This window comes from Saccoglossus kowalevskii, chromosome 22 (assembly GCF_978046115.1).
Source record: "Saccoglossus kowalevskii chromosome 22, keSacKowa6.1, whole genome shotgun sequence".
Lineage (NCBI taxonomy): Eukaryota > Metazoa > Hemichordata > Enteropneusta > Harrimaniidae > Saccoglossus > Saccoglossus kowalevskii.
The window spans coordinates 20,579,781-20,597,931 of record NC_140662.1 but is presented as its reverse complement, the minus strand read 5'-3'; the positions used below and the strand labels follow the sequence as shown (position 1 = coordinate 20,597,931).

Here is an 18,151-nt window from a genome sequence, read left to right as displayed (position 1 = left end):
GAGTCGTTTGAGTCCATTCAGAGTGAATAAAATGTGAACGTTATCAAGGTTTGATTGCATATCGTGCTTATTCTGACAGTTTGGAGATCACAACAATAAAAAAAACAGGTTGCTCCATACGGCAATGGCGCCATTGGTATTTAGCGTCTTTTGAGGAATTAAGTTGTAGGATACGTGACTGTATTTCAGAAATAACCCGAACATTCGGTGTGGATCGGGGTTTCGGACTTGCAGAGCAGCCGCCTCCCTGCGATCTATTAAAAGTAAGGCTCCAAGACTAGTTGGGGTCGAGACAAACTGACGCACTGACAGTTCTTTTGATCAAATCAGACGATAAGTCTAAAAGTACCCCCTTCCCATTATGATTGTGAAATAAGTCCATGACAATTGAACAATGAAATAATGTAGTTTTGATGAATTTGCGATCATTGAATGGGTTCATATCTCTATAAAAGAACCTGTTCCCCACGAAGCGAACGCAACAGAGTTCGAAGATTCCAATTGCGTTGGTTGACTACGTGCGTGTTAAAGTAAGTGTACTTTATCCTCGTAGAGGAAAATATGTTGTATTCAAACATTGGATGTTATTGTTTTTGATGGAAATACTTTTTTTCTACAAACTTTTATTGAAGGGTATACAAATTCTTGCGACGGGTTTGGATTTATACTTCTATATAGTCAAACGTTTTATTAAAGTGTATGCATAACGTAAAATTTATTAGTGTTTTGAACTATTTTAGATGTTTTATAATGACAGTCAGTTATGCACTTTGTCAATGCGTAGTGGCTGTTACCATGGACGGCAGTGTAGTGTAGTGTAGTGTAGTGTAGTGTAGTGTAGTGTAGTGTAGTGTAGTGTAGTGTAGTGTAGTGTAGTGTAGTGTAGTGTAGTGTAGCGTAGCGTAGTGTAGTGTAGTGTAGTGTAGTGTAGTGTAGTGTAGTGTAGTGTAGTGTTATCATTATCGGCAGTAATGATGTACAATGAATGCTGGTCGTTACCAGGATCGGTAGGTGCAGTGGTTGTCACCATGATCGGTGAAGTAGTAGTTACAAAGATCGGTAGTATAGTAGCTGTTGTCTTAATCGTCAGTGTACTGGTTATTACCATAATTGGCAGGGTAATGTAATGGCTGTTACAATTGATATCATCATAATAATAATTTACACCGGGATGGTTACTCCTAGCGACCTAGTGCACCCGGCAGTCGAAATATAATGGTTTCACTGACGCTTTTTTGGGAAAAGTTTTTATCAAAAAATGATATAACATATTGTTTATCATTGTTGTTCAGTCTCCTAGCATGAATTTAAACATTTTTAGAAAGATCAAGAATTAATCTTTGGTATTAATATTCCTGGCACATAGATAACGATGTCTGGCAGCGCAGTATGCTTTTTAACCATGGCTTGCCTAAATTATAACAGAATCTCATCGAATCACAATAGTGTATTCATGGCACTGAATGCATCAGTTCATTCTTTAAATAACACACAAGTTCGTGTGAGTAATTTGTGACGCCATTTATCACGCCATTTATTGACCAACACTGAATATGTGAGTAGTACACAGGGACATTAATTGAACAACATATATAATCTGGGTGTCTTTTCTAGGGGCAAAACGTCAATAAATCAAAAAAGCGACGCAAATGAAACAGACAGCTGACATACTGGTGCGTTCAAAGTACAGTGATTCCATGCAAATTTACAGGATCAATCTTTTTTGTTTAGGCATAATGGTGTAAATTTTCAGAGGCTGATACGAGTTAGTTAAAGATGCTGGCAAATTTATTTAAGGTGTGTTTTTTTTCACGCAGCGAGTTATAAACATAGACGAACTGTGTACAGCGACTCTATGCGTTTGAGACATTCTAAATCTCCCCCACCTTCCGATTTGTTGACCCCAGGTAACGCGCAAGCGCACAAACGATGACCACGCAAAATCTATTAATTCAGGAATCAGGAATTAAAAATTACATACATTTATATATTCTTTTTTCAGACTCCAAAATGTTAGCCTACGTGGTTTGTCTAGCTGTATTTACACAGGTATGTTGTATTTTAGTTGTTCGTTATTTGACTGATAAAAAGCACTATTATAGGATGTTCAACGTGCGCGCACTAGCAGGCTACACGCTCTCCGGATTACGCTTACCGTATGCCCATAGTTATAGGTAGCACTCACACGTACCTCAACCGCGAGAGAACAACTTTGATCTGAAACTGCCTGATTAACGAATGAACGCTGGCATATTGCAACTAAAAACTACCCGATTTACGAGTAAACCCTTGAAGTCCCCAACGAAAAAACTGACCGATTCTAGAGACAATTATCCGTTATCGGTTAACGAAAGGCATGGTTACAAAAGCGACGCGCCACAGAAGGTTATGATAGATATAAACTCTCAGTCTTGTAATTGCACTCGGGCTAGGGTCTTATTAGCGCCCTCGCACAATTTTATTCGACTCTATTTAAAATTGTAAATGTTTATCTGTCGTACTACTTTTTAATAATACTAATATTTGTAATTTCCTTTCGTACAGATTGTTGTCCCTACTCTTTCTCAACAAGACTGTAAGTTAACTTATCGCACGCGTTTTCTGTTTTGTTTTATTAAGACGATATTTATATTTACCTTGATGCAATACCACCGCTTAAAATATAATGCCAGTAAAACACTGCGCACCGGTGGATAATTAAAAGACGCAATGGCGATCCAGTTCACGTCATGTGACGTTTTTGACCAATCACTGCTCACTGCAAAATTACCACATTCAGAAATCAAAATGGCAGAGGTCCAACAATAACATATACTTGGATGTAGTAGGTGAAATAGCTACTTGTTGAGACACAAACCATGATTTTATGCTACATATTTGTCTGACGATATTACTTTTTTTTCTAAGCGTTTTGCGCCGAAGGAAGCAATTGGTACTTTTATTTAGACAAACTGACCTGGAATGATTCACGTGAATTTTGCCTTGAGCTGGGTGAATCATATCAACTTGCCATATTGGACACGAAAGCCAAAGACAAAGCCGTTCGACAGCGGATTTTACGCGATCCTACATTGAAGAAAGCACCAGGTTCGTTTCTCAGTGTTAACAATTTAAATCACTATAAGGCAAACAAATGTTTTGTTGCCCTCAGCGACCGACCGAAAAATATAAAATATCGGGTCGCGTTTTTTTTTCAATAGATCCAAGTATTAGAAACTCACCATTTTAAGAAGTAAAAAGTGTTTCCTCTAAGATTAACGATCTCGGACCGTTGTTTGATCACCAGGGTCCCCGGGGGATAGGTGGCGATTTGAACCTCGAGTTGATCTGTATTTCTCTGACATGTACCGAATACTATGAAGTCTGAAGAGCAAACACGTCTCTTGCATTTCAGGCCATTTTGATATTTGCGATTCGGCGGATAGTTGGTGCACAATATTAAAAATATCGCCGCACCAATTATTTTTTTAATTAAATAAAAACATTATTTTGAATCAAAAACAATACTTTTGTTGCAGCAAATATAATTTTTAATACATAAAATGCACAAAATGTTATTGAATTTATAAAACGTGACATTTTAAACTCTCATCCGCTTACATCACAAACAAAACGAAGGTTATTGCACGTTGTTTTAGCTGTCGGTATGCTCACTTCCGGGTTTGTCATCGTGCGTGTGTACGGACATGTGTACAGCGGTAGCGAACATATCGAACACGTTTGCTGTGTGCATGACATCAAAAGCTGGATCAACTATTAAATTTAGCAAAGTCACGTCGCTTAAAAAAAAAAATCTGACCGACCGACCAAATTTTTCAATTTTCCGACTTGAGGGCAACATAAGTTTTTTTGGCCTAATGTACGTTACTTATACTATCTTGCAATGCGCTTACACTAGTGAATTTATTACTAGGATCAAATTAGAATAAATTGAAAAAAATATAGGTTAAGGTGGTCATGATGGGATGTATTTCTCGTCATAACATTGTGTAATTTGTAAGGTAGACGTTGGAAATTGCTAAGCTAATAATTCTTAATCTCAGAGTTTCATTTTTTCATGAGTGTTTAACAAAACATTCTGCCAATGTATTTTATACAATGACAGATTGAATTAGTATTAACCAGTTTGGATAATCTTACCAACTCAACTAGTTGCTACACGGGATCTAGATCAAGGATAACTGAACTGATATTTCAGTCAAGTTATTCGATACAAAAATATTTGTTAAGCGATGCATTTGAAGAGTATATTTTACATTTGTGTCATCAATATGTCGAACACTGCATTTGCATCTATACGACGATTACCGGTTTTCACTTCGTACACTGTCATATTTCAACTATAATCTGATAAATATGCTTTCTCAATCTAAATGTAACATATAGATTAGTAACATTGCAATAAGAAAGAACATAAACTCACTTTATTATAAGGCAATGGTTACTGGATGGGATGTGAAGATCTGGGATGCGAAGGTCATTTTCATTGGCTCGAAGGAGATGCCATTGAACACCTCGCGTATTCTAATTGGTACCAAGACCCAAGAGGCATGTACAATCAGCCCAACGATAATCACCAGTTAGATGAGACTGGGCAGGATTGTTGTCAACTGTGGTAAACATTATTTTTGTGTTTTATTATTCGCCCAGAAACAGCCGTTCATGTAAGCCAACAACTCAGTGTCAGTTGTGTCCTTATTTGGTAGTTAACATGAAATATCCCTTCACCGATTCAAATTACCTTGCAGGAAAGAACCACGAAAGAAACCGGTCTTTGCCTGGGATGATGACTATTGCTGGAGAAAGAAGGGTTACGTCTGTGAAGAAGGTACGTCCAAATCGGAGGGGGGACTGATACTTTATCATCTAATAATACACTAACATATACTGTGACACTAATATTTATTTCTTATTTATTTCAGTTTTGGGCGAGGATTGCCCAGCACCTGAGTAAAATTGTACAGAATTTGAATAAAATGGATACCTAGTTTGAACTGCAAATACTGTCTCTTGTTTGTATGAATAGATTAATCGCCACAACTTCTCCAAACTTAGTAGTTATATATAATCTGTTGACCATACAAAGGGCAACTATACATCATACTCTTTTCAAAGTCCATAACATCAATTTGTATTTACATATTTGGAAATATCTTCATGTGCTGTGTTCATTGTAGTATACTCACTGAAAATTTAAACTGATTCGCATCAGTATTTTGATATAGACGAAATAATTTTCTCTATTTTTCACACAAGTGGATAGATGACATAATGATATAGCTGTAAATTGCATTCTTCTTCATTTGTGGAGCTCTTTCATCAGGGAATGATGTTATGCTGTTCACCCGGTTTTTTTTTGTTAAATCAAAAAAAAAGCAAACTAATTACCTCACAAGCAAGGCGGACTAACTCAAATAAGATTAATAAACAGGTAATTCTTTAATGACAACAAAGCATGATAATCAAAACCTTGGAACAAAAAGTTGTATAACTACTATGTACATTGCAACAGACAATTAGTTTTGGTCGTTTCCTGCTCTATTATTGGAACTTACACGGTTATTATAGTGGACAGATACAAGAGCTGAGACACAGTTCCATTGTTTATTATGTGTTCCCTGATATGCTAGAATAATATTTTACCTGTATATCACGCACGTATTGCAATTAAACTAGGATATATATATAATACATGCACATGTACATTTGTTTCAATGCTGACTTGAGAGTGTCACTATATGTATTACACAATGCAATATAATATTTGCAACAACGCAATTAACAACTAATTGCATCTTGTCAACATCTGGAATCGTTGTCACGACTTATTTATTAAGCATAATGAACAAAACAATATATATCCGCTGTTAAAGTAAATGTTCCTAAATCTATATAACATCAGTTTCCTTGTTTTAGCAGTCTTACTGTTACAATTGTTACTCATATTAAGAATTTGCTCACAACCAATACATGGTATAAATGAGTAATGTCATTAACATAATTTATGCAGATACTTCTACAATGAATAGTGTGTTGTATTGCATTTTCCAGTTTGTATATACACGGAATTTTCTGGCGCCGTTACACAATGATTGTCAAAAGTAACCGACGTCGACGTAATTGTAATGGTGGTCATACATTATCATACATTATCGAGCACTCCGATGGTACAAGAGATCCGAGTGTGTCATGAACATTAGGGAGTAAATATAGTTCGTCGTTTTATACAATAACCGCACGCACTAGATAACTGTGGGAATCGAAATTACAGGATAAAGGAGACGATCGATTAAGTCAAGGAAAGAGACTTTATTATACGATATAGACTACACGAATACTATACAGCTACTGCCGATTAAAGCGTGTGTTGAAAGTATACATACAGTGTGGCCGGAAGTTTGGGCTTACGTAACTTGTCACTGAGTAGCCAATCAACTAACTCAATAATAATTAACTTAAGTACATAACGTATCTCTTTGTGGTTTCCGCAGTTCGATTGTGGTTCCGACAATAAATGCAGTTTTATGCTTTTTACTCTCACTCTTTGTCAGGTAGAGTCACCCTATAGCTGCAACATGTCTCCCTCACCGACCCAAAGACCTCTCTCAGACTCCAGACTGTATCTCGATTTCAGTCATTTAGCATTTATTATCAAAATCTCTACGGATGACGAATCAGATTGTCATTCTCTGTGCTGCTCTACACGTTGCAGTAATCACAAATCTTGTCAACTTATGATTATCAAAGTCAATCACATTATTAATTGTTGGTGACTATTCGCGTGCCTAAGGTATTGGCACGCATCATTGCTGTCGCATCTTTGAACAACAGACAAGTGTGTAATTGCTTACTCGCATCTTAGCTAGCTCTAATTTCTTGTCACTTCTTCGGTCATAACCTCAAGCAATGCAATTGAATATATTACGTCCCATTACCAATAATCCCTATGGTATAAATTAAATTACAATCAATATATAATGTAAACACAATCATGGCACTACCGCAGTTATCGTCCCTTTTCTCAGACTATCACATCAATCACTGTGAACAGATACTTGCATCTGGACTAGGAGTTAAAGATTATAGTAGAGTATACGCTATGCGAAGTACGGGCTTAAGCTAAGATTTAAGTTAACCTCATACATTTGCATATCGGATAGATCTAATTGCGTTTACGCACAGAAGGAAACAATGGTTAGCACAGGCTATTAAGGAACGCCCAAACTAGTTGAAAATATACAAAATTCTTCATTCATCACCCAATTCATTTTAACTATGAATACTAAGTACAATAACTAGATACGTAAACTTAAAGCAGGGAAGTCGTCACCTGCGCATGCGTCAGATGGCCATAGCGTGTCATTGTTTACAAACAAGCGTCTACCCATGTGCCTTTGCGTTTTTAGTGTGTGTTGTTATCGTCGCCTGGGACCCAATGTCCGCGCGTGCGCAGGTGACGACCCTCCCGCTTTAAACAAACAAACAAACAAACAAACAACATACATATGCTGGCTAACAACGTAATATAATATATATAAATCAAAACAATGGGACACTGGACTATAAAGAATGCTCTCGCATCCATACAATTTGTACAATAAAAACTCATCACAAACTGGGATATCTAGTTGTGTTTGAGTGTGTATGCAATGTAACGTCACTTTGCAGGGTGTTCTTTAGTATTTAAAAATTCAATCTGACTCATGATTCAAGTAGGCGTAAAGTGGCGACGGCGCAGTTAGCCTCAGTATCTCAATGCTTTCTTCAGTCATACCATAGGGAGTTGGACAAACTTTTCTTTTACCCTCCGCCTGGTATTTTACCCCCCCTGCTTATACCACTCTTTTCTTTATCACAACTTAGTTACGCGCTAATGTTATATGCAAATTTTAACACGCGCGTAACTAAGTTGTGATAAAGGAAAGAGTGGTATAAACAAAGGGGGTGAGGTAAAATACCAGGAGAGGGGGGTAGAAAAAAGATATATAACATTTTATTATTTAATAATTTATTAAAATACATAGGTTTGTCCAACTCCCTGTGGCCATACAAGGCAAAAAGCACTCCGCGACTAGGTACAACATGCATATACAACACAACACAACACAGCACAGCAGAACACAACACAACACAACACAACACAACACGACAATCATGAAGACGCGATTCCCTTCTACGCAATAAAACCAAATAAAATTACAGAGACTCAACCCCAGATATATTGTCTACACTGCGTTTTAATGAAATACGTCGTAAGCGTGCGTTATGCAAATACAATTACCTGAAAAATTACTTGATTGAGTATTTTAATATAATAACCTTAATAAATATTCAAACATGGGCATATAAATGTCACAAAAAGAATGTTCAACGTATACACAGCAGCTGCATTGGTATAATAAATGATCTTGTCTCACCGAAACAATTCAAACAAGCAATAGACTAACATCTACGTATACCAGTGAATTATGAGATTGGGAAAAAAATAATAAAACATTTTCTATAATCGAAACACAAATTACCAGTGACCAAGTCGCTATTTCTAAACACAGTTAGTGGGAATGGTTTAATTGCGGCAGTCATGTCTATTGACATGTTGAGAGACAGCAACTACTAGTACTGGAAAAGGATCTTTTCTGATATTTCTACGGCATCCTGTTTCAACTTCTGTTTTGCTTTTGTGCTCCTTAGTAACTTTTTTTTTGTTATGAGCTGGTTAAATAGTATTATACATCTGTCACCGTAACGCCATAAGTTACAGCGTACCGTAATTTTGCGGTATTTTACGGGGTATTTTCAGCCTACCATATAAAGAAATTCCAAAATATGGAATGATTATGTGCGTAAGCGTCCTCTAATAATAAAAACAAACATGGCTGCCACCAGAGCTTGACAGGACGTTTTGGATTTCGGCATTCTCAAGATGTATCCTGGGAAGGAAAAATTGTATAATAATGAGGTTATTACGAGTATACTTCAAATTATGCACTCAGACAGTATACGCCGTCGCATCGACCTCTGCTACGCGTCGGTCGATATTATCACTGTACTCCGTGCATACTTGAGGTATCTTCGTAATAACCTCATATTATGCAACTATCACCATGACAACCACTCAATCGCGTTTTTGTACTCCATACTTCATACATTTATTATGTAGATGTAGTTTACTCAAAATATGCCGCGGTTTAAACTACAATTATGATCTACACAGTATGTAATGAAACAAAAAGTGCTATTTTACCCTACCTTGTTCCCACAATTTCAAGAATTTGTAAACAACTGTATGATACCAAGTTTTTAATTGCGTCAAAATGAAAGTTATTATATAAGACACTGTATTATCACGAACAAAACAATAAACATAACCCAGAGATGTGTTATTCAACAATTTCAAAACTATGTTTTTTTTTATTATAAAAAAACAAACACGAAAATTGAATATTCTTAATAGTTTAACGTCAAATGTTTTATTTAAACTTTTACACTAGATTGTCTTCCACCTTAATTATAATCTTGTTTGTTTAATGTTTGGTTAAATTTACGTAGGCGTACGTTGCAAATTTATCTTAACGTGTTCTCAACAACTCAACAACATCACAACTCTCTAACAAAATTATCACTAGGTGATCCTTATCCAAAAAAAAGTAGAAATATGAACAACCATAACAATACAACACACTTCCATAGAAAACTATTTCTTGAGCTACTGCGATGACAATACAACTATAGTTGGCAGTGGTAATGCACATGTTGATTACAAGTATGAAGATGGTTAAAATAATACAAATACGAATCAATCAATTACGAATGGTATGCACAATAATATAAGAAATTAAATAGTGCCCAAGAATGAACAAATTACAACAAACTCAATATGTAAAATATGCGTAATACATTCATACAGTTACATTACAAGTATACAACAAGTCTACATACACCGGATAAAAACTTATGTAAGCTACACACAAACTAACGGTAGAATATAGATGAAGAATCGGGGAAGTAGGGATCATGGGAACTCAGGTTCAAAGTAGCTGACTCAATAATAGGTAAAATATTTAGATGTTGTATCAAGCCAAATTACAATACTAATGATCGTGACATTAAATATATTTTAAATATATATCACTTCTGGTAGACAAGAAAAATGCTGTTCAATTCAGTCCACACTATCTATTGAAAAATACCTTTCAAAGTTTTCAAAATAATGGTCTCTCCACTGTGATTAAAATCCAGGTCATTCTAATTAACAAGCGGCCAGCACATGGCAGTGGCTCTTCGGCGCACTATATACAAAATATGCAGACAAAAAAGCCCCAAATGCTTCCTGAAATTATTTTAGCAATAAATTTAACATATATGTAACAGCTTTTACCGAAATCCCTGAAATACTGTTATTATTGTGCATTTCGTCAAGCACAACTGGGAACCATTTTGACCATATAACTGTCATGAATTAGTTTTCGCGTATCTGTTGACCGACTCATTTAGCTGATTACTAGTGAATTGCTGTGTTATATCTGTCATCATTTAGGCTCATGCGAGGTCCTGGACGGAACTTGACTTGACGATATAATCGTCGCCATCCGCACCGCTATTTCTGACAGTGTGGTATTTGTAGTTATTAATATAGCGGACGATTAATCAAAAGATATGACGTGTCCAGTACTTAGTTTGATTGGTTATGTGCAAGTTGACTGTGTGAAGGTTACGCCTTATGTGGTTAAACGTCCTTGTAATTGGTTAAGTTTTGATACGTAATAAACGGTCTAAGTCCTTGGTCCCAGTCCCTTGGTCCACGAGGCGAGAGAGTCTTGGTCAGTCTTGGGCAGAGTCTCCGACGAGGCACTTTGCCTTGAGGCGATCTCGATGTGGCTAAAGACTAGCTATTGAAACGTATTTCGTTGTGTGCGTCTATTTGACTGTAAGGTTTAAGTGAATTTCCCGGTCCGGTACCTCAAGCAGACGAGATATAGAGACCAGACGGGATTTTCCCTCTGATACAACAATGGACAGAGATCAATTCAATACACCTGATAGTATCAATAAACTTAAATACCGATATAAAATAAACTTTCGACCAGGCATCGTCTAAAGCAATAAAATATATTGCATGGCGCTTCACACAGGCCTGGTTCACGTCACACTGGCACAAATGCTCTATATATATGCTTACTAAATGTCCGAAACTGTCACTCGATGCAAAAATAACCCATGAAAATTTCAAACATTAGTATAATACCAGTTCCGTATAATATACTTAACGTACGATGAATCATCGTACACCTAATTAAGATTTTAAATAGCAGTAAATACCTGAACCCACATGTTCTTTTATGGCATCATGAAGACATTGTAAAGAAAACACGAATAATCTTAACAGATTACAAATCAGGATTACTGTTAGCTATTCGTGAAATGTGGATAATCTTGTCGAACTGTTTTGTTTTCTCCCACTAAGTAGGCAGTTGATTGTCATGTTCTTATTGACAATATAAGCAAAGTCAACGGCACTAAAGCTAATGTATAATAGTGTTCATACTGGATTTTACGGCAATTTAGTAACTTGACGAGTAATTTAGTGGACACATTGTCCATTCCTGTAACCATTCCAATGACAAGCAGAAAGGCGTATTCATATTTATTAAAATTGGTCTAAACAGCCTGTATCTGTACTTGCAAAGTGCTGTTTCCGGCGTCTGCTGGACGTATGCCCGTGGACGACCTTTGCCCAAAAAACCAGAGCACTGATTTGGTGTATGTATATTTCTTCAGTTGATCCATCAAATAGTATGAAAATCAGCTAATTTTTACTCATTCTTGGACTTATTCTTTAAAATCATCAGCTCGATTGTTTTCAACTTGATATATATTGGGGTGAAACGTTAATCGAATTAAGAATTTTAGTAAACATTTTGGAATTATTCTTAAAAACTACTATTCTGATTATATTGATTCGTTGGAGTCTTGGATGAAGACTTAGTAATGAATCCATTCTTGCTCATTTGGTTAAACATTGTTATATTTTACTTATTCCTGGAAACCCCCTTCCCTATTGATTTGATAATCGATATATTTGTACTTGGTATGGGTCCCTGTCAAACTCATTCATTTTGTGACATTATCATACACCTTGTATAGCCGTGTAACAATTGCTCATATCACACTCGGCCCTGTTTGTCCATATTTGGACAAGCACATTCCTTTTATGTATTTCGAGAGGTGCGCACTCCGAACTGGTCTCAGCCAGACATGGTGTTGTTGGAGATGACATTCGTAGCTAGTCTGTAGTGATTATGACAGTACAGAAAGTTGCCGTTATGTTTTGGAGCGTGCAATTTTTAAAACATCGATCACATTAGCTGCAACTAACTTTCGAACACGGGACGATACCTAGGGCTGATATCTATTCACGCATTACATTATGCATTATGGTCGGGGTTCGAGCGGAGGTTCCAGCTTTAAATATTTGCGAGCGCTAACAAATATTACAATGATCGTTCGTCTTGTTGATGCTGACATCTAAGGTATAGCAATATCAATCCGCAAGGTAAATAATTGAATAAATTATAGAAATAAGATAATAACAGAATTAGATGAAGCACAGGTAGCTAGTGGGTGCTTATATTTCATATACCCTATAAGGTGTATGATAACACCTTTATGAACTGGATACGTCTAACATTATACCATCGCAAGTTCGGGTGCTATCACCGTACGACCTCGCGCCGCAAATTCCGTATCCAGTCCATAAATAATATTATCGTAAATTCTGTATTACTGAAAACTACCAGTCTGATATGTTTTTTATGTTTTAGGTGTAGGTACTAAAGTGTAACTAAAACAGATTCTAAACAAACTACTATGTTTTCCTGCTATCCATTTGATATGTTTAACATAACCCGATCTTGATTGAGAAAATCTAGCGGTCCGATCAATATTGTAACAAAAGAAGGACTTGTTAGTTTCTGTGATAATAATAATTCAAAATAGTCTTGAATATTACTTCGTCTATCCATCGGAACTGATTATCACAAGTATAACGATCGTAACAGCTGTTACTATGAAGGTATCATTGGTTGATAAATGCTGACTTGTACACGTGTAGCATTGTATGTCAAAATTGTATGTCCTCAGTATGCCGACATTTTGTTCTGCATCTACCATTATAAATTTGATATAATCAAGTGTGGCTACTATTCTCACATTTCTCAAATTAGGTATCGCTGAGCAAGTATATGTATAATGCGATGTGTTTTTAATGTGCTACAAAACAAATAATTTTAAATCTATATAAAATTGGCCTAAATTATATATGTATATAGGGGATAGGATATTTTATGTATGTATATATATATATATAATATATATATATATGAATGTGTAAGCTGGAAAGAGTGATAACGATTCGTGTAGACACTTAATTACTCTAGTTAAAATACTTTTAAACGAGTCAGAAATATAAAATACGTTGTACGTTGTTACATTACAAAATGTAAGACTTAAGTGTCATACAACCAATACACTGTAGGGAAATATGTCACTTTGTTTTACAATGCCCACTCATATTAGCAATTTGAGGTTCAAAGTGTTCTAGAAACCGGCAACGCATTCCATATGTCAACTAACACCACTGGAAATTCAACACTTTGACATAGGTCTTATCTTTATTCTAGGATTAAAAGTGATTATTTCATACAAGCAAGTTTTTTTTTATCGAGTAAAGCTTTGTTAAATATAGTCGAGATTCCTTCTCTATAACGTACACATGGTTTTAATATAATCCATGACAGTTTTACAATGATATAACATAGTTTTAGTGAATTTTCAATACGTACTTTGTTGCTGATACAATCATCATCATTTCTATAAAATAACCCGTGCGATATGAGAAGAGCGCACTCGATAACGAAGCCTTCGACTGCATTGGTTATACCTGAGCAGGTAGGTGTATTGGTTTACCACGTGTAACATACATACATTTACCCGATGGTATACCTGTTTGGTGTCGGCAAATAATGGTTCTAATTATTTGCACATTGATTTTCTTGTTTTCAGTCACAAATATGTCAGCTTACGTTTTTCTGGCCGTTTTGGCCGTGGTAAGTTACATTTCCTTCTCTTACACGTACATTCTTCGGCGTATATAGATAGGTAGTCTCCCATTGTTGACATGCGACAACCTTCTCAATTCCCAAAATTCCAACAAAATATTTTAAATAATTTCAATATATTTATTTTGGCTCACTCGATCTTTTTTACAGTCTTTTATCCTTCGACAAACAAGCAACACTTGAGTAGAATTCGCGACCTTCGCAAAGCATCTTGCCACTATAGTCACAGAAACCTCCATGGATTATAAAAGTGTTTCCAACCATTTACGGACAATATTAGTTCGCTTGTTGGCACAAAATTGATGACTGAGGTTTACGCACCCACATGTTAATCACATTAACCCTTCTCTCAACAATATTATTATTGATTATTTTTCTCGTTTAGATTGCTGTACCCGCTTTGGGCGTTGATCCAGAGGACCCGTTTGACAGTGAGTAAAGCTACGAGTTATTTCAGTATACAATACTCTCAGTGAATTGAACAATAGTTTCAAATCTTGGAATTTTTAAAAGCTATTTAATATGGGGTGATATTTTAAAATTGTGGGTGGTATCTTGAGGCGGGGTACGATATCAACCGGCCTTGTTCTCGGCAGGATAGCAGAAGTTACATACACTCGACTATATCCAGTGCATTTTTGTCCATCCTGCCTGGATTTTCACACTTCGTTGGTACATCACCCCACAAAGTATTACAACTGTTGTGAACTTTCTATACATCCAACATATCGGAATAAAACAGTGTGAAAACAGAAATCTGACATATTGATGTATGATTCGGGATTGTAGGTACTATCGCTCTCATTACTTTAATTTCTATACACCCTCCAATAATTCAGATAAATTTTATGACCTGGTGGCTCAATCAAAGTTATTTGGGGTTTGTGAGATCGACACTCTTGTTCCGATTCTTGGAGCAAAATTGGTACCATTCGTAAGTCGCTCAGTAATTTAATTTTCACAACGAATCAATTTGTTCTTTGAAAATTACGCAAGCTTGTTTAGTATCAGTTGGGAGTCCTGGATTCAGTACTCGACGGAAACCATCAAATTCTTTTTAGGTTCAGAAATTCATATGATTTTGCTTCATGTAACACCGGTAACTTTGTAGCCCCAGAATAAATAGTACAGTTTTGGTGGGTAGCATGTGAATCAGAAACATTTCTGATCTTCAAAATAAATTTACCTAGCCAATAACCCATGTCGTTGTAATCGCCCACGAACAATTTTCTGAAACAAAGCAAATGTAATTGAACGCCATTCTAAAGTTTCCAAAATAATATTACCATATGTATTTACTGAATTGGCAGGAATACACAAGAAAACCACGACAAACACGTTGTCAAAATCGAGCCGATTCAAATATTCGTCTGCTTTTCGTCATGGCCTTATGTTCACTGTGATTGGTTAATATGTCAATGTATGCACCACGTGTGTGTTGATGCACGATTCTACTAAATGTTTACACAAGGGTGAATGATTTGAATTATCTTAACCTCAACCTCCGATATTACCCTCAATTGAGTATTATAACAAATATGTTTGGGATATTTCATCAAATATCAAGAAGTATTTTTTTACAGGGGCCATTCTTTGTATATATGATATCGCATTTTTAGCTCTACATTATCCAAAATATTACTAAATCCTTCTGCTCTTTTTAATATTGCCTTGTAATCGTGCGATATTTCACATTTATTTCACCATTGTATTTGTTTTTACGTTATTATATAGTTATAAGTTTTGTTAGGGTCAATCGCAACATTGCATCATCGAACTTCTTTACTGAGGTGCATTCGTGCATTCGTGTTAACATTGGCATCCCGGCTTTTTTCCGACATTATATTATTTCTGTTATTTTATGACTTATAATATCAGTAATTTTATTTTCCAGCTTTGTGTGCTGAAGGCAGCAAATGGCATTTTTTTATGGACAAATTGACATGGAATGCTTCCCGAGATTTCTGCATCAGTAACGGTTGGCAACTTGCTATCCTAGATGCGAAACCAAAAGACAAGGCCGTTCGACAGCATATTTTAAAAGGCAACATTGCTTTGAAAGCAGCTCCCGGTACGTCACAGCGTTCCAAATGTGAACTCTTTAAATCACTATAATGTAGAACATGTCGGTGAAGCTTTGCTGCACATACACATGCGAATAATGATTTTTTTGAATGAAAATTAACAAACTGGTTTTAATGATAACTGTACAATAATATATTACCCCATGGCACAATGGCGTAACACACTTGAATGAGCTGCTTATGAGGTTTTGGCAACATATCCGGTTTAAATTTGCACTTCCTGTAAAAGACAAAATGAATGATTATAGGTAATTACTGTACTAGAAATATAAAAAAAAAGCATATTGACATCTAGTGCCTATTTCACTTATTAAATTACATAAATGTGTATTTAATTTTGTAAGGCAATGGTTATTGGATGGGATGTGAAGATCAAGGATGTGAAGGTCATTTCCATTGGCTTGAGGGAAATCCCCTTGAACGCGACGGCTACTCCAATTGGTATCAAGATCCAAGAGGAATATATAATCAGCCCAACGACAATCATCAACTAGACGCGACGGGCCAAGATTGCTGCCAAATGTGGTAAAGAAATGTTTTATTTTCTTTTAATTAATCCCTCCATTGTGATGCAATTTGTATGTACAAATGCTTATTTTTCTATTTTTTGATCAAATGTGATAAATATGTGACATTTGTACCTTGTCATCATATTATTATAAATATATTTATTTTTACAATTACAATGTCACCAAAAATGTATGGTGCAAGTAATATGACTCTGATGAACTCTCAGGTAGACTGCAAACGTGTTTGGTCTAGTACCAGACAGGGTTACAGTTCTACAGGAAAATAATTCGATCAGTTGTATTCGGCTTCTGTTTCAATTTGGATGTGACAAGTTATAATTAACCAACCAAGGAATGAATTGTGAACTTTTGAGTTAAAGATAGATGCAGAAGTTAAAATCAAAACCCGTGAAAAGGGTTTATTTGTATAAATACGGTCCTATAGGCAATACAACTTTTACGATGGTTTGCTTTGAAAGTCCAACACTTATCATAATATATCTAATCAAGAGTACTTCGAGCAAAACTAACATGGTTTCAAAAATCAAGTGAGATAAGAGTCAACTGTATACCTAGTAAACAGAGGTAGAGCAGTATAGTCAGCTGTTATTGTGTGAATAGTAAAAAGAATCATTGTTCTGCACGCTACTATAACTGTTAAATATAAAATCAAAAATGCAAATTATAAACTGATTCAATCTTTTCACATTTCTAAACCCTATACAAGCAAACTGTTACCCTTCCCTCCGACCTGTCGGAACGTAACACCGTTTTTTCGACTCGTCCCTTTAATAATTGCTTACAGCTGATATCAATTTTGAAAAAAAACAATCTATCATGTAAAGTAATTAATTTGCAGGAAAGAACCACGAAAAAAGCCAGTTTTTGCCTGGGATGATGACTATTGCTGGAAAAAGAAGGGGTTTATTTGCGAGGAGACAGGTCAGTGCATATCAGAGGGTAGAATTAGTACATCATGAAAGAAAATTATCCAACACATACATATGGTGTCACACTAAAATACTATTTTTTTTATATATATTACAGGGATCGATGAATGTCTAACAAACATTACAGAAGATTAGTTAGATTGTACAGAATGTGAATAAAATGGATAACTAGTTTATATTGCAAATATTTTCTCACGTTTCTATGAATAGCTTCATTGCCCAAATATCTATATACAAATTGAAAAGACAACGTACGGTTCTTTTCAGTATCTGGTGTAACGTTCACAGCAATTTTGTTCTAATTTTTCATCTTTTTACATAAAAACCAATCAACAGTTACTACATTGTAGAATATTGGAGTGCATTTTGGTGTAGTTTCACTAAACTAACCAATCGCGCTATGTGAACCACTCTCCCATTCGTTAATGTTACTAAGATTATGTAACACTTCTCTCACCGGGGCCTGTTTGCCAACGAGAGTCGATGCCACA

The 18,151-nt window shown here is 35.8% G+C and overlaps 2 protein-coding genes across 2 annotated transcripts; both read left to right on the top strand.

The window, feature by feature from the left end:
* Positions 1–475: 475 nt before the first annotated feature.
* Positions 476–5,001, top strand: LOC100371516 (salivary C-type lectin 2-like). The gene is made up of 7 exons (XM_085495692.1): positions 476–530; positions 2,003–2,049; positions 2,545–2,575; positions 2,908–3,087; positions 4,435–4,615; positions 4,749–4,828; positions 4,923–5,001. Exons 2-7 carry the CDS (start codon positions 2,011–2,013, stop codon positions 4,952–4,954), a joined length of 543 nt encoding a protein of 180 aa, XP_085351818.1. The 5' UTR covers positions 476–530; positions 2,003–2,010; the 3' UTR covers positions 4,955–5,001.
* Positions 5,002–13,883: 8,882 nt separating this feature from the next.
* LOC100371669 (salivary C-type lectin 2-like) lies at positions 13,884–17,845 on the top strand. Its single transcript, XM_002734433.3, has 7 exons — positions 13,884–13,947; positions 14,062–14,105; positions 14,503–14,548; positions 16,012–16,188; positions 16,546–16,726; positions 17,570–17,652; positions 17,758–17,845. Exons 2-7 carry the CDS (start codon positions 14,070–14,072, stop codon positions 17,793–17,795), a joined length of 561 nt encoding a protein of 186 aa, XP_002734479.1. The 5' UTR covers positions 13,884–13,947; positions 14,062–14,069; the 3' UTR covers positions 17,796–17,845.
* The last annotated feature ends 306 nt before the right edge of the window (positions 17,846–18,151 follow it).